Below are 23,669 nucleotides of genomic sequence, written 5' to 3'. Positions count from 1 at the left end.
TCCTTTGATTACTACCATGGGGTTTCTAGGACCCAACTGTTCTTGCCTTAGGGATCAGTGGGAGCCTGGGTTTTAAGCAGCCTCCTGTCAGAGATGAGGAATGCCCACATCCACCCTGACCACCTGAAGCTGCAGGTGTTGGCCCCTTGGAAGTACTTACTTAGGGAGAACTGCAATGAAGGCATGCTTGAATTGAAGGCTGTGGCTCTGTGTGACCGAAGACTTTTTGTCATTGAAACTAGGAAATAAGAGTGTCAGTTCACAGCACACCCACTGTGTATACCGCTGCTTATATACCTTGGCTTCTCAGGGTCAGGGAGGGTCAGATAAGAAAAAACACTTGAAGATAAGTAATTAGAGTGCAGAGGACTTGCTAGAAGACCATACTTGGAGAAACACTGATTTAAAAAGGGTTTCTCAACCTTGACAATAATATTTTTTGTGAGAGGCCATCTTATATATGCTATGGTGTTTAGCAGCATCCCTGGCCTCTACCCACTAGATACCAGAAGCATTCCCTCACCCCACAAGTTGTGGCAACCAAAAATGTTTTTAGGCATTGCCCCCGAAGGGCAGAATCATCCCCGTTTGAGAATCTTTCCCCAAAACTATACCCATACCCTACCCCTGAAACAGAAGCTTCACAGGTGACCGAGCTTGTCCAAGTTAAATGAACCAGGAATAGAACTTATGTCCAAGGCTCATTTACCAGACTATAGCATAGTTTTGCTTTGTGTGTCAATAAAAGGACATTTTGGGGGCGCCTGGGTGGCTCAGTCGTTAAGCGTCTGCCTTCGGCTCAGGTCATGATCCCAGGGTCCTGGGATCGAGCCCCGCATCGGGCTCCCTGCTCAGCGGGAAGCCTGCTTCTCCCTCTCCCACTCCCTCTGCTTGTGTTCCCTCTCTCACTGTGTCTCTCTGTCAAATAAATAAAAAATCTTTTAAAATAAATAAATAAATAAATAAATAAAAATAAAAGGACATTTTGAGTAACTCATAACAAGTAGGGAAGCCAAGTCACCGCAGCCGCATAGATTCCTTCTGTGGTTTCACTGAGGCTCTCCCCGGGCAGTGACCGAGACGAAGCTCACACACGCACATGGGAGGGAGGCTTCTTCCGGGGCCACAGCCTGGGCCTGCGGGGCCACAGGCACTACTTACTTGGTGACTGTCACAGTGATGTTGGCTGTCCTGTTTGGAAAGGCATTCTCCTCTAGCTGCCAAACTACCGAAAAGTTTGCCTATTAAAAAAAAAAAGAAAAAGAAAAGGTCGCTTGATTCTTCTCTAGCACTCACACTTCAAACTGCTTCTTACTAACTAAACAGACTGGGAAACCACTCTTATGCCTCACATTTTAGCCCAGCGTGCTTGCACATCCATTAGTCCACATACGCCTTGCAATGCCCATAAGGAGTAAGCAGGGTGCACAGCATTATTCCCCTTTTACAGTTGAGGGAACCACTTCAGAGCCCCCCACAGCACAAAGACCATCAGTGGCAGATGAGGGACTCACTCACAACTAATAACTTTGGGCCTGCTGCTCTTCCCATACTACTCCCAGCTTCACTCTGCTGTATGGGCTGAGGCAACAGTCTGTGGCTACAACCCCCACCCCACCACTCCCCACTTTGAGAGCAAACTCGGCAGCTCTAAGCTCTGCTGTGGATTGACTGCAGTAAAGGGAAATGTGGCGACCACAGCTAAGATTCAAATGAGACTGGGATGTAGGAGACACCACCTCCACGTAAGTGAGAAGAGTCCGCCAACCCAAACACTCACAGACAACCTCTTGAGTACAGGGTGACCAATCTTGCAGTTCATGACCAGCGCAGAAGCATTTGGCTTAGGGTCATCACACTGCATGTCTGGAGAAGGAGGCTGTTAACACAGAGAAGACACTGTTCTTAAAGAGCAAGAAAGGAAGCAGTTTCCTGATACCAATTCGACAAACATTCACTGATTTTCTACATGCCAGACATCTGCCAGGAGCCTTGGGACACAAATCAGACTTGGTTTCTGTCTTCCTCCCAAGCTGGGCAGAAGGCATCAATGGTAGGTAGTTGCGGAATTTAAATACAAGCCCTAAGGAGTGGTTCTGTAAAAGGTACAAGGAAAAACAGTATCGAAAGAAGTGAAATCCAACTAGGAGGAATCTGTGAAGTCTTCAGGGGAAGGAGACATTTGAACTGGGCAAACTTGTCATACTGACTCCTTACAGTGAGGAAGACTGCACTGTGGTGTCTCACCAAACAAAAGCCAGGACAGTTATTAAAGGATGCCGGGGAAGGGTGGAGTTCAGCTGATACAGAAAGAAAGCAGAGTTCTTTTTTTTTTTTTAAGATTTTATGTATATTTGACAGAGAGAGACACAGCGAGAGAGGGAACACAAGCAGGGGGAGTGGAAGAGGGAGAAGCAGGCTTCCCGCGGAGCAGGGAGCCCGATGCAGGGCTCGATCCCAGGACCCTGGGATCATGACCTGAGCCGAGGGCAGACGCCCAACGACTGAGCCACCCAGGCGCCCCTAGGAAAGCAGAGTTCTGATGCGCTCTATGTAAAGCAGGGTTGTGTGTAAAAGGGTCCATCAACATCAGGTCTGGACCCAGGGACCCATTCCCTCGGAAACTCTTAGGGAGTTGTAAAGTTGTGTCCAGAAATGCTTTATCTGAAGCTCTGCCGCCCCCAGATGGAAATGAGACTGCTTCTCTTCAAAGGGACTTATATTCTCTAGTCCAGTGAAATGGTTTCATAATTACAGATAGAACTTCAAGCAGCCAAGTTTTCTGATTGCCTACGATTTTAGAGAACATTTCTCAGGGTTACAATACTTCACAGCCACAGGATATCCTTGGGAGAAACAAGTTTCCTGTTCTCTTGCGGCTAGCTTCCAGTCTGTGACCCCAGGCTCACGAGGGGCAGGGCCGACTCTTACTTTCCCAGTGCAGGCTCATGTGTGAGTCTTTCCCTCCCAGAACCCTGGTCAAGAAAGGGTGACTGCCGAACAGCCACACTGCAGGGGCTGTAGGCAGGGAACAGCGCGCCTGGACTCACAGCACAGCGTGTGGTTGGACTGGAGGGGATTCATCTCATTAACAATCATTTATTGGATGGACCAGGATGAGCCTGGAGGCAGGGAGACCAGTTAGGAGGTTGCCATAAAAAAGCAGGTGTGCAGGGAGGGAAGGCCTTGAGTGGCATGTTTCATCGTTACCTTTTGTATCCTCTTAAACTGGAGGTTTCTGGGGTAATTCAAACTCATGGTCGTCATGTAGGAATCTTCCCCAGAGTTAGTTAGGTTAATGTTCATAGTCAGCTCCTTTGTGAGACCCACCACCAATTCCTGCCTGCACAGTGTAGGCAAATAGGTACATGTTACCAGTTTATTTAATCTGTAAAAACCTCAATGCAGTACAATAGAACATCCTTAACTAGCTCCTTAAATTGCCTGACGGATACATTTAGCCTAGATTTTCTTCCCCTCGACATAAGCAATTGCCTGGACCAGCACACCCACCTAGGTTGCTGTGTGAGAGTGTGTTAATGGCTACCATGGTGCTCACTATGTGGCAGGGACTGTGCTAAATGCTTCACATCCTGAAGTAATCCTCGTAATGCCCCTATAAAATAGTATGCTTACTCTCCATTGCACAGAAAAGGAAACAGAAGCCAAGAGAGTCTAACTAATTTGCCTCAGGTCTAGCATTCTCAAAAGAGGGTTGGGAAAATCATATTTAAATCCTCTTTCTGGGACGCCTGGGTGGCTCAGTCGTTAGGCGTCTGCCTTCGCTTCAGGTCATGATCCCAGGGTCCTGGAATTGAGCCCTGCATCGGGCTCCTTGCTCAGCAGGAAGCCTGCTTCTCCCTCTGCCTCTGACCCTTCCCCGCTTGTGCTCTCTCTCACTCTCTCTCTTTCAAATAAAATAAAATCTTAAAAACAATTAATAAATCCTCTTTCTACTACCAATTCACTGCAACCCTAGGCAAGATACTTCATTCTCCCAAGTTCATACATTTCACATATACTTATGGAGTACTTTCTCTGTGCCAGATACTCTGCTCAGTACTGGAGATTAGCGCTGTATGAGACAGATACTGTCCCTGCCTCTTTCTTGGCCTCAGCTTTCCCATCCACAAAATCATTCAGGCCCTTCCAATTTAAAGACTGGTTTAAAACAGTCTGTTCAGACAGGAGGAGAGAAGACTTGGGGATTTGTGAGAGCTTCCTTCAGTCCCCTGAGGGCTGCGGGCCCCAGAGTATAAAACCACTATCCACCACTGAGATCTACAGAAAAACATATTAGCAATGCAAAGAAAATCTCCTAACCATCTGAAATGTTCAAAAACAGGATATGAAGCTTCGGGAAGCAATATGACATGTGTTTTCCTGTTATATTATTTTTGTTTTATCACAGCTGAGAAGAGGATAGATTGACTGGTGGGAGAGAGGGGGCAGAGATTGCTAGAGCCTGCTGTGTATGGAAATCCGTTCAAGAGATGGCAAATGCCTGTGTAAGATAGTAGTAGTGGGGACAGAGGCAAGGGATTGAAGCCAGATACGGTAAGGCCACACTTGCAACCAGAGCAACAGAAAGAGGGATCAAGGATGAGTCCTGAATTTTCACCTTGGATAACCAAGTGGTGCTATTCATGAGGGAGAGAACATGGAGGAAGACCAGAGGGTGGCAGCTGACCAGAGGAGTTCAGTCAGGGCATATAATGAGAGGTGCCTATGGCATAACAAGGTAGAGATGTTGAAACAGCAGTTGGATATACTGTTCTAGAGCCCAGGAGAGAGATCTGGGAGCCACTGGAATATTTCACAGGGGTTCTTAACCTGAGGGCCAGGAACAGTTTCAGAGGGCTCCAAGTGCAAACACTTATGTATGCACATGTGATCTTCTAGGGAGGAGGGCCTGTAGTTTTCCTTAGGCTCTTTAGGAGATCTGTATCCACAAAAACGTGGAAAACACTGAAATATTTGAATGCTAAGGATTAGACTCAATCATGCTTTTGAAAAAAAAGAAGAGACTGATTACTATTTACACTAGGGGGCGACGTAGGGCCAGTTGTGTGTGTATATATCGCAAGGAGTTGGCTGCGAGGGAAGTTCTGGGCTGTAATCAATTCCCATTGGAAACAGCGGCATCTGTTTATCAGGCTGGATTCCAAAGCACTCAAAAGCCTTCAATTGGATCCTCAGTAATCGAGATGGGCTAAGCCACCCACAAGTCCTACAGATGTCTATGAAAAGGCTGACCAGGACTCAGGCAACAGCGTTCTTCCCCACAGATGCCTACTCCGGCCAACAGGCCATCAGTACCATGCTCCGTATACAGCACTAGTAGCCAGGGAGGGTATTTTAAAACCATCACGTGTCCAAAGCCAAACTCCCTATCTCTTCCTCCCCACACTGCCCTCCAAAATCATTCTTCTAAAGGCTTCTTTCCCCAATTCAGTTCTTGGCATTGCCTTTATTCTGGAGTTCAGTGTGATCCAACAGAACTTTTGCAGTAATGGAAATAGTCTATATCTGTGCTGTTCAAGATCACCAGCCATATGTGGGTGTTGAGCACTTGAAATGTGCCTAGTTCACCTGAGGAACTAAAATTTAATTATACTTAATTTTAATTAAATAGCCAAATGTGACTAGTAGCTACTGTACCAGACAGCAAAGTTCTAGATGCACAGGACGAAATGATGGAGGCTGCCTTAGACCCTTCTCTTTCTCTCACTCCCCACATCTAATCTGTCATCAAATCTTGTGGGCTTTAACTTCAAAATATAACCATCTTCAACTGCTACCACTGTGGCCCGAGTCACCATCGCTTCCACCTGAATTATAATAGATCCTTACCATCTCCCTGCTTACATCTTTGCTCCTGCAGTTTACATACAACACAGCAGTAAGAATGAGCCTGTTAAAATGCAAGATCCTGTCATTCCTGTGGCTTCCTAGTTCACAGTAAAAGCCCTTATGCAGGGCCTCAGAAGCCCTGAATAACCATGCTCCCTGCCCTGACATTACCTCTCCCTTCCTCATTCTACTGCAACCACGCTGGTGTCCTGGCCGTTCCTCCCACCTCCAGCCATGCTTCTATCTCAGGGCATTTGCAGTTGCTCTTCCTGCAGACACCCACAGAGTTCATTCCTCAACCTCCTCCTGTGTGTACCAAATCATCACCTCAGTGAGCCCTTTCCCGACCATTCTAAAACTGCAACCCACCCCTACCCAGAACTTTTTCCCACCTTCCCTGCCTTTTATTCATAGCACATCTCATCAATATAAAATTCACCTATTATCTTCTCCACCTAAAACACCAGGAGGGCAAGAATTTTTGTCTATGTTGTTTGCTGATGCATCTTCAGCATGTAGAGTGCTTGGCACAGAGGAGATGCTCCATAAATATTTAATGAATTAGTTAAGTAATTTGGTTAAGAGGTGAGCCAAGGAAGAGGCTACCTCTAACTGAGGTAGTCCTAGGACCAAGAAACACTGGGTTATGAAAATAGCATTATTCAGGGTGTCAAGAGACCTGGGTTCAAGTCCACCAAATGACCACTGTGACTCCACACAGTCCTTCAACTACTGAGTCTGTTTCCCAATCTATAAAACAGGAATACAAATCTCTTGCCTCCCTCATGGTGTGGCTGTGGACCCAATGAGATAATAAATGCAAAGCCCTTTATAGGCCACCCCATGAAGATGGGTCAGTTTTGATGAGGGTTTTGCCCAGGTACGCCTTCAGAAGGAAGTTAACTGCAGAAACTATGATGACTGGATCCAACTCACTGAGAGGTAGTGGTGACCATCTGTAACTCAGCAACACAGAACAACTTATTCTGGCAATTCTTCTCATAGGGCAGCTGTAACCAAACAGAGAGAAGCAGGGGTCAGCCCAGGGACACCACCATCCCCAGTAGCTTCTCCTTAGGACACACTTATCCTTCCTTAGACTCTGAGAAGTACAGGTACACAGAAGTGGAGGCTGATAGGCTGGGGGTGTGCCCATATGGCCAAGAGAGCCGTGACTGACATTCCTTGACCTGTCAGGGGTAGGGAGTGTGCTTGGTCTTACAACACAGGTACACCATGACTCAGGCCTGGTCAAGGTAAAAAATGGGGTGACCTTCATGGAATGGTAGGGGTGCCTGTCACATTTATGTCATGTGAATTAAGCAGCAGTGTTCACAACTCACTAATCTGAACATTTGGGGGAGGAAAACCTAAGTGAAGAGAAGCTTCCTTAGTCCTTTTAAAAGTAGAGACAGGAACAGCAGGGGCAGGAATGGGGTATACCTAATCACATATTATCAGGTCCAGTCCCCATGACCAGTCTTCCCCGTAGGTAAAATATTCCCCTTATAATCTTGCCTACACTAAAACAAACTAATTTGGAAGGTTACATAGGGTCCAATACACTATTTATAAGTTTAAAACAACACTTCTTGCCTAAAATAATCAAGATGACAATCTTCACTCGTAGGGAGGCTGATTCTCCCGCTTCCTGGGCAGGTGAGCAATAGAAACAGTTACCTTGATTATGTTACTCTCTTTCTATTCACTATTTGTGATTGATTCATTGGATAGTGGCCAAAATTTGAGCCAAAGAATTATATAATTTAATTTATATAGAGCATTGTTGTAAAAATATTAGACAGTCATGAGTGTCCTGTGATTACCTGGAAATACACTTATGCTACCTGAAGCTTTTCTGTGCCAGTATGAACTGCTTTTGGCTTCTTCTTTTTCTTTTTGGAGATGCAATTCATTCCAGCTGACTGTAATTATTACTTCAAATGCTCATGTTGTCACTTTGATCTTGCTGAGTTTTCTATATGCTGTAAGACCCTCTAAATGAAGACTGACAGAATACCATGGGGGCCAGGGCCTAGGTGGGAACCAAATCACCTTAGATATCAAAGAATCAGGAAATCTGACTGTTTATTTCATCCTCTTATTTCCCTCAGTTATGAGAGAAGTTTCTTGTGACATTACCTGCTTGTTAGGGCACAGGTTTTGTAGGCCAGACATTCAGCCTGAAGGCTGTGGTCAGGACCTGGGTCAGCAGATGCACTAAAGGGCATCCTGTCTACAGCACAGAGCAGGTTAGCTATAGTCCAGGCCCCACACAGGACCCCCATCACACCAGGAACCCCACCACACCTCATCAGAGACCCTTGCCAAGTTGGACAACATATTCCTATGCATCATTAAATATGTAGCAAGCACGTTTTCTGTGAACATGAAGGAACTAAACTTGCATGTGGTTTGGAGACTTGTGTTACCCACCAGTAAGGCCCTGGGCAAATTAACACCATCTTAGGAACTCAGTTTCCCCATTTAAACAGCAAGGGGCCCAAATACTGTCTGAGGGCCCTCCTAACTTTAACATTCTTTAAAGTTAGAGGAGCAGGTGCTTCTTCGGGTGTGGCTCCCAGGAGATTCTCGTGTAGCTGAGTCACCTGGAAGATGGCGAAGGGCTTAGTGTAGAAGTCCAAAACAGGGTGGGGATGGTCCCTCTGGCCCTCCGAGGTCTGGAGTTGGTAGCTGACGCTGACACTGATGTTGGAGAAGCAGTCCTCCTCACAGAGCTACAGAGTTACCAAGTAATGCAGGGTCAGAGTGGGGGACAAGATGACAAAGAGAATACTTTTAATTTTAAAGTAGTCATAATAAGAAACAATGAAAGTGGTGAGTCAGAAGTTGTAAGCCTCTTCCAAATAAGCCAAGCTGAAGGGAAACTTCCTTCAGCCAAGCTGCCTAGAGCTGTGGGAAAATCTCACTTTATCTACTATGGCCTCAGGCCGGACAACTCCTGTTGGTTCCCATCCCAAACCCAAAGGGATTTTGGCCATCAGGAGTTTAAAACCAATTTGAATTTTTTGGAGGGCAAATGGATGCCACAGAAGGGAAGAATCATGGTCACATCTGTGTTTATAAAGATCTTTCTCAAAGCAGCCTGCAGGACATATTAGAAAGGTACAAGCTGAACATAAGGAGATTACGTAGGGTGCCATTGGCCATTCTCCTTAAGTGAGCCTTTCAGCCACGGTAGGAGCTTTGAACACCCGAGAGTCAGTGAGCCTGATTCCTGCGTGGAAAATGGAGCTTTCATTGAAGGAAGGCATAGACTTGCTAGAAACTCTCTCATAATCCAATTAACACTCTGAACAGACATAGGAACAGATGTGTAGGCAGAAGCATAATTTACGAGTTTACTGGCATAAATGATCCTTCTAGGTCCTTCTAGGCCCTGTCAGGCTCTGAATGCTGACAAATACATTTCTTTTATGTCTCTAGGCACCTTTGTCAGGAGTAAGCCTTTGTAAATGATAACTTTTGTCTTAATTTCTACTTTCTCATTCAATTTTTCTGATGTTTATTCATATAAAGGCACTCAGCCCCACTGCTACTACCAGGTGTGCTTTCAAGAACTCAATCCTTCAGTAGCCCCACTGCTACTACCACGTGAGGTGGGGGACCTCTGTTAGTCCTGATTGGTTACCAAGAAAAATGGCAGACAGTTGAGCATTTCCCTTTGTGTCGAGCTTCTGGGAAGCTCAGAGGTACAGTAAATGTTCAATTTCAGCAGATTTCTTTACTCTGGAGTTCTAGTACAATTAACTCCATCTCTCATGCCATTATGTGGTTCTTGATCTATTAGGATTATATAAACTGCCTAGTTTGTTTTGGGTCTATACCCTTCATTGCATGCACCTCAAATCTTTTCTCAACAACACACACTCCTCTGGACTTTCTTCTAAACTCCTCCACTCACCTCTCCCTCTGTGGGAATGAGCGGGAGAGACTCACAAAGCCGGGACACACTGCCGTCCCACTCCTTAAGGTGGCTCTGACAAATTCTCTTGTCTGAACACTGCAGCCTCTTCCTCTGCTTCACCACGTCCACATCCACCGTGAAGTTTAGGTGTGTCTCTCTGAAGCCTGGGAATGAAGACCAGAACTTCATGATGAGGCTGGAGTGGGTAAGCCTTAGACAAAGCGCCCCTTGCTTGCCTGCAGTTCCTTATGAGCCCCTCCTGCGTGGTGTCCCCACCTAGTCCCTTGTGCTGGATTCCTGAGTTTCTTCATTTCGGAAGTACTTTTCTCATGGTCTTCTGGCACCTGGCTAGGGTCCCCCTAGTGGCCCAGTCCCAAACCCATGCTCAAGGCCGAGTCAGTCTTCCCTTAGGGGAAGGAGGGCTCAGAGAAGAGGCTATGAGTGAAGGAGAATGGGAGGAGGAAGAATAATCAGAAGATGGGAGAGAAACCATAGAGTAAAACCCAAGGATAGCAGAGCTGGAAGCACCTTCAGACCACCTGGGCCAGCTCCCTTACTGTACAGAATAGAAGAGATGGGAGATGGAGGCATGGCTGCTTTTTTCTGAGTGTGCTTTCAAGAACTCAATCCTTCAACCTTGAGGAAGAGATCCAAAGCCCCTCTTCCCAGCAGGGGTCAGATAAATCCCTTCATAGTATGGATTTAATAGCAGACCACCCTTTTCTGGGTCACTTCCCATTAAATAGAACCTAATGTTAAAGGAACTCAGCTCTAATAGAGGGATTTCAAGTACCAGGACTTCATAACACTCCCTATACCCCTCCCCCGGCAGGCCTCTTTTCCTGTCCCCTACTGAAGCCAACAAGGAATGACCACAACACTTGGCGGGTGGTGGGGGGGGGGTCAGTTAGGCTGCCTGTTACCTGACTTAGCAGCTGTGGTCATAGGGTTGATTTCAAAACACAAACATGCATTCACACTGCTGTTGAAGCCAATGGGCAGTGCCTTGGGGGTGAAGGTCATGGACACCTTCAGGTAAACCACAGGTCTTGAGCTAAACGAGACAGCAAAGAGAACTATGATAAATGACTGTAAGACTTCAGCGCTTGGCTCATTCATTCATCCAATGAATATTTATTGAACATCTCCAATATACCAAGTGTTGTTCTGCATCTTCGGGATAGAGTAGGGAAAGAGACAAGTCCCTTCTCTAGTGGGAAAACAGACAATAAGCAAATAAGAAGAAACTATGTACAGGTAATGCTATGATAATAAAATAGGATAAGGTAATAGAGATTGGAGGCTACTTAGGTTGGGTGATCAGGGCTGGCCTCACTGATGAGACATTTGAGATGTGTTAACTAGAGCTGAAGATAAGGGGAACCTCACTCCCAGCGGAAAGTACAGCTAGTACAAAGGGCGTGTGGCAGCAATGAGCTTGATTTGTTTGAGGAACACAGAGGTCAGCATGACTGGAGCACAGTTAGTGAGACAGAGTGTAGTAAGAGGAGATGGGGATACAAAGATACAAAAGTAGGGACCCGAAAGGCTACGTGCACCCCGATGTTTATAGCAGCAATGTCCACAATAGCCAAACTGTGGAAAGAGCCAAGATGTCCATCAACAGATGAATGGCTAAAGAAGTTGTGGTATATATATACAATGGAATATTATGCAGCCATCAGAAGGAATAAGATCTTGCCATTTGCAACGACGTGGATGGAACTGGAGGGTATTATGCTGAGCGAAATAAGTCAAACAGAGAAAGACATGTATCATATGACCTCACTGATATGAGGAATTCTTAATCTCAGGAAACAAACTGAGGGTTGCTGGAGTGGGGGGTGGGGTGGGAGGGATGGGGTGACTGGGTGTTGGACACTGGGGAGGGTATGTGTTCTGGTAAGCGCTGTGAATTGTGCAAGACTGTTGAATCTCAGATCTGTACCTCTGAAACAAATAATGCAATATATGTTAAGAAAGAAAAGAAGAAGAAGAAGAATGTAGCAGGAGGGGAAGAATGAAGGGGGGGAAATCGGAGGGGGAGAAGAACCATGAGAGACAATGGACTCTGAAAAACAAACTGAGGGTTCTAGAGGGGAGGGGGTTGGGAAGATGGGTTAGCCTGGTGATGGGTATTGAGGAGGGCACGTTCTGCATGGAGCACTGGGTGTTATGCACAAACAATGAATCATGGAACACTATATCTAAAACTAATGATGTAATGTATGGGGATTAACATAACAATAAAAAATGTAAAAAAAAAAAAAAAAAAAAGAGGAGATGGGGATGGAGGGATGGGCAGGGCCAGGCCATGGAGAGGGTGGGCCACTGTAAGGAATTTGGATGTTCCTCTCTAAGTGGGAGCTGTTGAGGGGTTTTAAGCAGCAGAATAAAGGGATTACTCTGGCAGCTGCGTGGAGAATGGAGCACGGGGAGTGGGGGCAGGGAAGAATGCACAGCAATGGTGGAAGTGAGAGATGACAGCGTCTTGTACGGTGAGGTATTTTGAAGACAAAGCCAACAAAATCTTGTTAATGGGGTGGCAGAAGAAGGAAAGAGGAACCAAGGATGATTCCTGGGTTTTTGTCCTGAACAAATGGTGCCATTTACTGAGCTGGGAAGCGTGGGGAAGGGCAGGTTGGGAGAATGAGGAATGGGTGAGAATATGAGGCCCACTTTTAGACATTTTAACTTTGAGATGCCTGACAGTAACAGCCAAGAGGGGTGTTGGATAGACGGCCAAGTCTGGAGCTCAGTGGAGGGCACGGGGCAGATAGGTGCTTTGCCAGAGTCTTTACTGCCATGAGATTTGATAATTTACTTAGGGATGGAGCCTAGAAGCTCTGAAATTCATATCATCATCAAGATAATAGCCTTCACTGACCACTGTACCAAATACTTTGCAAAGATTCTCTCAATCTTCATAACTCTGTGGGGTAGATGCTAGTGTTATTCCCATTTATAGATGAGAAAATTGGGACTCAGAATACAATAACTTGCCCAAGGGCACATGGTTAATTGAGAACCGAGGTTCAAAGCCAGATGCACAGATTCCAGAGCTGATGCCCTTAACAAACACATTTACTCCCTCCCATCAGTTCCTGGTATCTTCATGGGGTCACTGAAGGCAGGGCAACTAGGTGAGGCTGGGACTTGGGACCACAGAAGGCAGGGCGAACCCCTACCGGAGCACAGCTGCCCGGCCCAGAGTGCCCACAGTGATGTCAGCAAGGTGGTCACCGGTCAGATCTAAGCCACCAGCCACTGACATGCCGAAGTAGTGGAGTCCTGAGGCGACCGCTGAGGCTTTGATCCGCTGTGGAGGGAGAAACAGAAGGCATGGAGGAGGAGAAGGGGAGTCCTTTTGGGTTTTATTCAAATCAGCATGATCAGCTTTGGTCCCCACCCCAGGGAGCCCTCAGCTGAGGAACTGAAAAAAGAAGGGCAAGGTTTCCCAGGGGTAGTGGCATTTGACTGGAGCCCTGGATGGGGAGAGACAGGAGCCAGGCCGGGGGTGGGGAGGGGAGACAGAATCATTAGGACATGAGTGGGGGATGAGTGGACGGGGTCCAGAGGAGCAGCAGGTCTGGGGGAAGAGGATGCTTTGGGTTAGGCAGCATGAGACTGAGATGCCTGGGGGGCCATCCAGTGAGGTGTTCAGGAGGCAGCTAGACAGAAATTAGGAGAGAAACTGTGGTCTGAGGTGGGTAAAAGTGCCCACAAAATATGTAACATGAGAGGCTGGCAATGGAGTCCTGGGGCATGAGAGTTAAGGCATGGAGGAGGTGGGTGGGGGACAGGAGCCAGAGAAGGGACAGAAGGAGAGGAAGGAGAATCTGAGGGAGGTCCATGGTCAGGAATGCCAAAAAAGGGAGATTCAGCTCAGGAAATAGACAGATGTTGCCACAACCTCTTACCCCACTGGAAGTGTCTGGGGTGAGGCCCTGGCCTGGAACCGCTGAGGGACTTCTGTGCTTCCTTGGGCACTCCTGACCCCTTGGGACCTGCCTGACACTTAGAACTGGAGCTGGCTTGGGCTTAGGCCATCACATATAGGGGAGGTCAGAATCCCAGAGCAGAGGCTGAAGAAAGCCCTGCAGGTTACCTGAGAGGGGCTAGTTGAAAGGCCATCCCGGCGTCCATTGTAGATGTACACGCTGCCGAAGCCGGTGCCATCAACTGCCTCAAAGCCCTCCAGGGGGGCCCCAATGGCCACATCTGTGAGGTTATCCTGACTGATATCCCCTATTGTTGCCATGGCAAAGCCAAATCGGGCATTAGTGAATCCAGGGTGCCCACTCAGAGTGCATGCCAAGGAGAAGGAACCATTCTGTAAAGCAAAGAGGCAGCTTAGCCCTCAAGAAAGGGATGCAGGGTGCACACCCATGCCACCCCAGGAGGCATGTTCATTGGACTTGTTTCTGATTGTCTAGTAGGGAGGCTGAGGCTCAGAAAAGACAACGGACCTCCCCAAGGTTACACAGTGAGTGAGTGGTAAAGCTGGGATCCTCCTGCCTTGCAGTTCAGGACCCAGAGCCTGCCCCCTCTGTTCCCACAGTTACGGGTACTGGACTGGCAATTGGGAGGCCTGGGTTCTAGTCTTGGCTCGACCACACACTTGCTATGTAAACTTGAGCTAATCTCAACATTGTTGAGCCTCAGCTTCCTGAGATCAAGTGAGATCATAGACAAAACATGCTTTGTCAACTGTGCAGATCTGTGGGATATTATCATCATCAACATGAGACGATTTGGTGAGGAAAGTGAGAAAACAGAGTACGGGAGGAAAGGTGATGGTGCCCCATTGGCCACCATCCACCCTGAGCACTCCCCATCACTGTCCTTCCATGCAAGACAGGACCAGGGTGCTCCCAACCTCCATCACATCCGCACCAGGCTGAGCAGCCACAACCCCAGCGAGCCTGCAAAGATGGAGACTCCCACCTGCTCATTCAGATGGTACACATAGACTCTGCCTTCCTCTCTGTGAACGTGGTAGAATGGAGCCGCCACCAGCAGGAGGTCCGTGGTCCCATCCATGTCAATGTCCACAGGGCAGAGCTCAGAGCCAAAATAGGATCCCATCTACAGACCAGGAGGAACTCAGCGCACGAGGGTGCTGGGGAGGCCTCCCCGATACCCCTCAGCAAGGCCAGATTCCTGCTCCTGCTCTTCCTGACTGCCAGTGTGGGTCATTCCAGATCAACGTGCTCACCAGAGTAACAAGGAAGCCTGGGTGAGCGGCTATACCCCCTGCATTGGGGGAAGCCCGCTGACAATCAGACATGCAGAGCTGGGGCAATGGCACTGCATTCTGCCTGAGTTCTGTCCAGGCTGAGTCCATAACCCACTGTGTGCCTTGAAGCCTGTCCCATTCCCTCCAGGGCCGCTAGATCCTCCCTCCGTAATAACAGGGGCACCCTTCTCCAGCAGGTACCTGCTCTCCCTCCAGCACTGGCATGAAGTTGGTCTCTCTGCCCTGCTTCTGGAGCTCAAAGACGGCCCCCCGCTGCTTGTACCGTGGAGCCCCCGCCACATAGGAGAGGCCACAGGCCTTGTGCAGTAGGGCCACTGCGTAACCTGGGACAAGGGGGTTGGTGGTGGTTGTGGTTGGGAGCTCCCATTGGGCCACTCCTTTGACCCCCCCCCCCCCACTTTCCCAACCAGTCCGTCAAAGTAGCCTGGGCAGGGGGGCAGATTTGAAGAAACTATCTTTCTCATCCTTTTAAAAATTGTCATCAGGGAGTGCTCGCACTTACCCACTGTGGCTTGTCACACACATGTGCCCCACCACACAGAAGTGATATGCCCCCATTATCATATATAGAGCTTCATTCAAACTACACTCCTTTACACACATTCACCACCCACGTTCATCACACACACAGTATATGAGGACCAGGGAGAGGGGTGAAGGGTCACTCGCCACTACTCTTAATGGTGAGGCCCTTCCTCCTCAAGTAGCCGCCCAGGGCCACCCTGAGCTTCAGTACTGAGGAGGCCCTGTCCTCATCCAGAAGGCCCTAATTCTCAGCCTCAGGGTCCCTAACCAAGGCCTATTGCTCAGTCCATGTGACTGACCAGAGCCTGCCCTGACTAGGAAGCCTCGTGCAGTCTGATGCCCAGCCTCAGTGTCCCTCTCTAGGCCCCGCCCTCACTCAGGTGGTCTCCAGGCCCCGCCTCACCTAGATAGCTGTACTGCGCATTCTCGGTATCCGCCACAGTCTGGTTCAGGAAGCGACCCCGGCGGCTGTGCATGTCGTAGAGCAGTGCGCCCCCCGACCAGTTAAAGGCCCCAACGGCACCGAGCAGCACCTGCCCCTACAGGGGAGGAGCGTTGGAGGCCATCTGAGAGGGAGGGACCTGGGCCAGCCACAGCGGGGGTGGGGGTACGGGGAGCCGGGGGGGAGGGGGTGGAGGGCATGTTCACGTTCAGTGATCATTGACCACCTGGCTAGAAACGCAGGAGGAAGGTAAGATGGGCAAAAACTCGGTTCCTGCCTTGTACCCATGACCCTATCAGGACAACTGTCCCTCCAGTACCAGTCACCCCCAGGACAGAAATCTGACCCAGGCCCCAGATGTTGAGCATTAAAACAAAGTAGGATTGAACAAGACAGAGTTCATGTCCTACTGTACAGGTCGCCTGGCACACAAGGCCCACCTGTGTTGAGCAATTTGCTAACCATAATTCCACGTCCGTGCAAGGCTGGTGTTCTCACCACGCCTGCATCTTTTCCCATCGCGAGGAACAGTGCCTCTGGTGAGGACAAGTACGAAACTCGGTAGGCAAGTGACCCAAGCCAAAGCCTGTGTTAGTAGTGCATATTAAGGGGGAACCGCTCCATCCCTGGGCACACAGAACAAAACGACCTCCTGTAATAAACATGGCCATTCTTTCATCTACTTCAAAGGTCCAGATTAGGGCAAGCAAGTACGAGTGTTTCCCTTTATCCTAAAAGGGCTGGTTCAGAGGCCTTGTTACAGGAGGGCAGAGCCCTACACTGTGAGCCAGGAGTCCCCAAGTCCCTGGGTGTCCCTGGGGCACCTCCTCTACTGTAAGCGTGCCTGGTGTTGAGTTGGCCACATACCTTATCCAGGATCTGGGCACTGAACCCGATCTGTGCCAGCTGGTAGTGGAGGGCCTCTCCAACCGTGCCTAGAAGCCAAGAAGCCAGTGAGACACTGCTGTGGGCTGAGGTGAAGGGAGAACGCAAGTCAGGTAAGAGCCCAGTTTGACCTCATACTCAGAGGGAACGGCATTCAGAATAATGGGACATACACTGGGCTGAGAGTGGAAACCTGGTCCTGCTTTAGTAACTACTGGCAGAGTAAGCTTGGGCAGCTCACTCCCGCTTTCTGAGCCTCAGTTTCCTCATCTGTGAGTTCCTGAGAGTGGGATCCGTGCTCCAGTCATCCTTCTTTCTCCAGCATCAGAAGAAGCTTCTCATCAGAGCTTCAGGGGACTCTGGGGAAGTGAGGAGGCCTGGGGGACTTCAGGGGGACCATCTTTGTAGAGATGGGACAGCTGAGGCTCAGAAAAGTCAGGGGAGTTGCCCAGAGAGCCATACGGAGGTAGGACCAGGAGTGGGGCCAGAGCACAGGGCTTGGCCTCCTGCCAGATGCTGAGGGGACTGCCCCGCCGAGCCCTCACCTTCCATCTGAATGATATTCTGCTGCAGTTTGCTCAGCAGTCCATCCAGTGCTGTGTAGTTGGTCACCTTGAAGGCATATCTGTCATCGGGGTCTGAGGCGATCAGCTTCAATTCACTGTAGGTCTTATTATTCTCAAATGCCTTTCCCACCTGCACAGGGGCCCTCGGTCAGTGGATCAGGACCACGAGAGCAGGCTGGATCCCAGGCCCAGGGAGAGGGCTGAACCCCTCTGCTGGCCTTCAGGGCCCTCCACCCCCTGCCTCCGTTCCCTGTTCCCTGTTCTCCTGCACACACTCCTTCCTTCTCACACCAGGCTCATTCTCCCATGCTGTGCCCTTTGCCTGCAGAGCCCTTCCCGCCTCCCCTGCACCCTAGACCAAGCTCCTCCTATTTGTTCTCCAAGACTCAGCTCAGCACCATCTCCTCCAGGAATCTTCCCTGATGTCCTTCCTTTGGGATCCCTGAGTGTCCACTGCTCTTTCCATCACTGCTGGGCAAGTGAGCTGTGACCACCACTGGGAAACAAGCCCTCTGTGGGAAGACCCAGTATGGAATGGGGGAAGTTCAGGACATAGGGACTGGGAGTAGTTGGTGAGTGTCTGTGAATAGAGCATGGCTTGAATAAGCTGTTTACAGAAGCCCCTACCAGGAACCCTGGCTCCTCCCCACCCCAGGCTGCAAAGGGTCAGGAGGTGCCCCCCACTCTTGGCTCTTACCCCAATGGCAAAGCGCTCAACACCTTGCATCTTTGGGGAATTGATGACAGTAGTGAGGTTGAGTGGGTCCTCAAATATGTCCCCATCGGTGAGTACCACCATGACCTTGGATGCATTTTTTCTGGAGCCGTGGCTTGGTGTGAAGATATTGTCTCTAAGTAGGGGACAGTAAATGAAGAGGAGAACTTTGCCAGAGGGATACTGAGCTCTGGGGAAATTTTATTCACTGACCTGTTTTAGAAGTAGAGAGGATTAAGGAGCCCTCCAAAATGGGGAACAAAAATCCAAAGAGCCCCCCTTTGGCATACAACAGGGCCAGGTGGAGGGGAGGCTGTGACACACCTTGCCCCTCACCTCCTCCCATAGAAAGGTTCTGGACAGCACTTCAGTCTACTCTCGTGAATAATAATGGTATTAATAATAGTGGCTAATATTTACATAGTACTTATGTGCCAGGCACTGTTGTAAGCACTGGACATATTTTAACCCATTTAATCCTCACAAAATCCTGTAAGACAAGTACTATTATTATTCTCATTTTATTTAATTAATTAATTTATTATTTATTTTGAGAGAGAGAGTGTGCTCAGGGGTAGGGGCAGAGGGAGAGGGAATCTGAAGCAGACTCCATGCTGAGCACAGAGCCTGACACGGGGCTCGATCTCAGGACCAAGAGTCAGTCCCTCAATCAAATGAGCCACCCAGATGCCCCTATTTATTCTCATTTTAAAAGTGAGGCATCGGGGGCTCCTGGGTGGTTCAGTCCGTTAAGCGTTTTGGCTCAGGTCATGATCTCAGGGCCATGAGATCGTGCTCTGTATCGCGCTCCGCATGGGGCATGGAGCCTGCCTAAGATTCTCTTTCTTCCTCTCTCTCTGGCCCTCCTCCACCCTCCCACCCCTGCTCGCACATGCGAGCTCATTCTCTCTCTCTCAAAAAAGAAAAGAAAAAGAAAAGAAAAAGTGAGGCAACTGAAGCACAGACAGGTTAGGCAACTCACCCAAGGTCTCCGAAGCGCACACTGGGGCTGGGATTGAACCAGGCGGCCACGGAGCCCATACCTGCAAGCACTGTGCTCTCCTGCTGCTCACAATAGGGGTCTTTGGAAGAACTTTGGGAGGATGTCTTGGGATATCATCCATCAGCCAGGGCTGGATTGAAAGACCTCGCATTCCCCTCAGCCAAGGAAGAGCTAGAACCTGATCCTCTCCTCCCCACCGCTCTATCCAGACACCTCTCTAGGCCTGAGGCCTCGGAGCTTCTGGGCAGGGCCGTGAGCCGGCGTGTAGTAGGTGCTCAGGGAATTCCCACTGCCCTCATACTTACAGGACGTGCTGCATGGCAGAAGCAGTCTTGGTGACTCTGCCCACTTGAGTGATGTTCTGGACTCTGGCGAGGGAGGCCATCACATCCTGGCTATCCCGAAGATCAAACTCAGTCTGGATCACTTCCCCGTATTGCACGAGGGCAAAGCTGCACTAGAGAGCGGGAGCCAAGGTGGGGAGGAGGTTGGCAGAATCGCCATGCCCAAAGCACCCCCTGCCCCTTAGATGGCTCCCCCTGGAAGTAGTAAAAGAATCCATTCATTTCTCCTTGCCTCTAGGCAGGTGGAGATGTTAAAGCAGAGGGAAATCTCTAAGCAAGCAGAGATGGAGGAAGCTATGATAGTGATGGTTCCCGGGGAATCACAGACTTGCCCCTGAAACCATGTCTCTGTGTAGTCCCCCTCCCACATATAGACTATGGGGTTGGTCATGTGACCGGCTTTGGCCAATGGGACATTGGCAAATGTGATACAGTCAGAACCGTGAAAAGTGCATGCATGCATTGGATCTCGCCCTCTTGGAACACTGTAGCCATGAAAAAGTTGGGCTGGCCTGCTGGAGGCACATGGCCCAGACAAGTAAGGCCATCTTAGGCCATCCAGTCAAGCAACAAGATGTCTGCAGCTGCAGGACTAACTGCAGGCAAGACCAGCAGAAGAACCACCCAGCTGAGCCCACCCCACATAGCTGACCCACAGAACTGTGAGCAAATAAGTGGTTGTTGTTTTGAGGTGGTATGTTCACAGCAATAGAGAACTGATAGACCATGTGAGTCTACCTCTTAGGGAAGCCCACCTCAAAGCACTTCTCATAGAAGTTCCTCATCATGTTGGAGATGAAGTCTTTGGCTCTCTGGAAGTCTGGGGGGTCAATGCTTCCTGAGCCATCCAGGACGATGGCAATCTCAGTGCCTGGTCAGGAGTGAGCATGGGATTTGAGGCAGCAGTGAGGGCAGCATGTACTGCCCTGCGGGGTACCCACCCCATTCAAGCTCTGGGGGCTCAGTTCAGGGAGGAAGTTGGTAAAGTTCCCAAGAGTGAAGATTTTGTCTCAGAGGCAGAGAGAGCCAGAGTCTGCTCACTCTGAGTTGTCAAGTGAGTCACTGCCATTGCTCCTGCTCTTTAGGCCTCAGTTTCCCCATCTGTAATATGGAGGAGGGCAGAGCTGGGACTGGCCAGGTCTATAAAATCTAGCCACTGCTCCCCATCTTCCAGACCTAGGCACACCTCCCCCCGGAGGCCTCAGAACCTCTGGGCAGGGCCGCTGGAGGTCGCCAGCCTAGGGATCAGCTCTGACGGCCTCTGAGAGCAACCCAGATCTGCCTCTTCTCACCAGCTGCCTCCTCCTCCTCGTCCTCCTGTGTCTTCAGAGCCCGGCGCCACCTGGCTGGCTTCTCAATGTTGCCTTTTTTGTTCCTGTGGCAGTCTCTGTCATCCACATGTGCATTGGGATCCAGATTTTCTTTAAAAAACGCACATGGAAGAACTCAGAGTCAGACAGCCTCCTTGTTCACCTCCAGGCAGGACCACGCTTAGCTCTGCCCTGATTCCCTTCACAGGGGCCTAGGCTTGCCTTGGCCTATGTCCCTCTACATCTGCCATGCCTCTTCTTAGAGACCCAAGGAGATCTCTTCAGAGCTGTCCAAGGTGAGTGAGTGTCCAACCCTTACCGAGGTTGGAGAAGTGGACCTGGGTGTGGTTTTGGAAGTTGTTGGATAGTAGGCTGCATGTTCCTGTGAGTTCTGAGCTGAGGCTGTGGGGCTGCCGGGCCAGCACTTGAATGCAGATCTAGGGGAGGGGAGAGAAAGGGAGGGGAAAGCCTAGGTCACCTCCAGCACAGTCCCCCTAATCACAGCTATACCATCACTCCCATGCCAGAACCAAGTTCATCAACCAGGCAGAGGATGTAGGAATAGCTGGTTCACCCCTCAGCAGGGGGTAGGAGTCATGCTGGGGTCAAAGCTGAGGTTTAGCACCTGGGTCAGTGTGCTGCTCACATAGAGTACCCAGGTCCGAGCCTTGGTCAGTCCTGGGGTTGGTACCAAGGAGATAGCTGGGCTCAGCCCTGAGAATATACCAGTCAGACCCGTATCAACACCGGTCAACCATAGGGTTAGTGCCACCCTCCCTGAAGCCCTCCATCACCCCGCCTCATGCACACTCACCAAAACACTGTGGTGGTTCCGAACAACTGTCACTCCCCGGTACCTCCCCTTGGGGGTGGGGACAGTCTCTGAAACAGTTAAGGGCAGGTAAGGAGGGATGGATGCTGGGAGGCAACCCTTCAGCCAAGGTCAGATGTCACAGGGTCCCATAAAGAACTGGTGGCCATTCAGAGCAGCCTCTAGAAGCTGGTTGAGGGGCTTTCAAGTACAGGCCTGGACATGTTCAGGGCAAAGTGGCTATTCCCCAGGCTTATTCACTGACTCATTCAACAAATGTCCTGTGATGTCTGCTCTGTGCCTGGCCTCATGCCAGATGGTGATAGGGATCTAGAAATAACTGAGACCTGGGGCTTTTCTTACAGGGGGTCCCAGTCTGGAGGGGCAGGAGGGCAGAGAAGCACTAGCTGGTGGGTGTGTGCAGCACCAGGGAGGTGTGCAAGATGCTAAAGGACTGGCTATAAGGATCGATGAACTCTCCAATCTCAAAGTTCTGTCTCTGGAGAATCTTACTGCCTCCCCCCCGCCACCCCGAGACCCCAGGGTGAAAGTGTAGCTCACTCATTTCTCTCTATACTGTGGGCCTCAGAAGACGCATTTTTGAGCCATAAGATCACCCAGTTACCCTGCCAGCCTGCAGCCCCTTCTGAAGCAGAGAGTGAGGCTGTTCCACATCGTGTCTCTCACAGAGATAAGGACTCTACCATACACAGTTGAAGGGTCATCAGCAAATGTAGGCCTTGAGTTGGACTGGGTGGGATGGGTAGAGTTGGTTAATGAGTGAATTAGGTCCATTCATTTGTTCATTTATTCTTTCAAACAGCATTTATTGAGTGTCTACTATATGCCAGTCCCATGCTAGATGCTAGGATGGCCACGGGTTGGGAGGGGTGGGGTTGGATTCCATTGAGGTGTGTTGAGTTGGGACAGGTTGGGTTTGCCAGCTCTAGATGCATGACCTTAGTCACACTGGCAATCAAAGGACTTCTCTGAGCTATAGCTTCCTCTTTTATAAAATGGTGTAATTTTGAGGATTAAAAGTGAACAAAGCACTTAGCAGAGTGCCAGGCACATGGTGAGCACTCAATACATTTTAAGTATCATTTTTGTTAGGACTGGGTCTGGAAAGGTGGGCTAGGGATCAGGGTCAGGTTGGGATGGGGTCGGGCATTGGGATAGAAAGCCTGCTGTTGGTGGTGGAATCTAGGGTGGAAGGACTGGACTAGGTTCAAATGGTTTGGGCCGGATAAGTGGGATTCCTTGGAAGGAGGTCCTGGGAGCATTCCCTGGAGCTGAGGTAGACTTACCTACTCGTTTACAGGAGATCTTATCTTGGATGAGGGAACAACAGTGCAGGAGGCCTGCTTCCCCCTTGGTTTGAGGGCCGGTGACCAGGAGCCTGAGTTGGAAAGGTAGACAGCAAAGTTGAGCTGGCCAATGATTCCTTTCTCCTTTCTACATGCCCAGGCACTGTCTTCCCACTCCCGGTCCAGAGGCTCACAGGCTCCCTATCTGGAAAACTAATGGAGGAGGTCCCGACCTGGGGCAGGCAGGCAGACTCCAGCCCAGAATGGCAGATTCTGCATTATGTGGGAGGCATTTGCTCAGCATTTACCTTTACACAGCTCCAGGTGGGAAATTGTTAGCCACATTCAGGCAGCCTCCAGAGATATGATTCCCCATGGCAAACTTTGCCCCTCATCCCAAGCCCAGGGAGATAGCAGAGTCCAGTGTCCCCCTAAGCATTCTCATTATCCACGCTGCCCAGGGAGAACTGGTCTGCTTCAAGGCAGGGAGTGAGCTCCCCATCCTAGGGGTTGGGTTGTGAGTAGGGGGTATTGAGGAAGGGGCCCCGAGGCTGGGCTTGGTAACAGTGAACCAGTTCCAAGATCTTTGTGCTGAGGGCAGCAGGAAGCCATGGAGGACTTTACAATGGGGAATATTAGTCTGTACTTTCAAAAGGCCATGATGCAGCTATGGTGGGTTGGGTGGCAGGAATGAGGTACCATCTCCACTTCCTCACTTCC

The 23,669-nt window shown here is 49.7% G+C and overlaps 1 protein-coding gene across 1 annotated transcript in view; it reads right to left on the bottom strand.

Annotated features, from left to right (window-relative positions):
* The window catches only part of ITGAE (integrin subunit alpha E), an 83,507-nt gene that overhangs the window by 12,549 nt on the left and 47,289 nt on the right, over window positions 1-23,669 (bottom strand). The window contains 24 exon segments of the mRNA XM_078068033.1: window positions 161-238; window positions 1,162-1,241; window positions 1,781-1,879; window positions 3,211-3,343; window positions 6,790-6,863; window positions 8,463-8,591; window positions 9,779-9,945; window positions 10,705-10,835; window positions 12,970-13,100; window positions 13,890-14,114; window positions 14,729-14,826; window positions 14,829-14,869; window positions 15,222-15,307; window positions 15,309-15,364; window positions 15,970-16,105; window positions 16,876-16,943; window positions 17,439-17,589; window positions 18,157-18,310; window positions 19,483-19,634; window positions 20,277-20,392; window positions 20,814-20,942; window positions 21,151-21,268; window positions 21,646-21,713; window positions 22,950-23,041. Coding sequence (XP_077924159.1) covers window positions 161-238; window positions 1,162-1,241; window positions 1,781-1,879; window positions 3,211-3,343; window positions 6,790-6,863; window positions 8,463-8,591; window positions 9,779-9,945; window positions 10,705-10,835; window positions 12,970-13,100; window positions 13,890-14,114; window positions 14,729-14,826; window positions 14,829-14,869; window positions 15,222-15,307; window positions 15,309-15,364; window positions 15,970-16,105; window positions 16,876-16,943; window positions 17,439-17,589; window positions 18,157-18,310; window positions 19,483-19,634; window positions 20,277-20,392; window positions 20,814-20,942; window positions 21,151-21,268; window positions 21,646-21,713; window positions 22,950-23,041 — 2,712 coding nt within the window.

This window comes from Halichoerus grypus, chromosome 2 (genome assembly GCF_964656455.1).
Source record: "Halichoerus grypus chromosome 2, mHalGry1.hap1.1, whole genome shotgun sequence".
In the NCBI taxonomy this organism is placed as follows: Eukaryota; Metazoa; Chordata; class Mammalia; order Carnivora; family Phocidae; genus Halichoerus; species Halichoerus grypus.
This window is presented reverse-complemented; position numbering and strand designations above follow the sequence as displayed.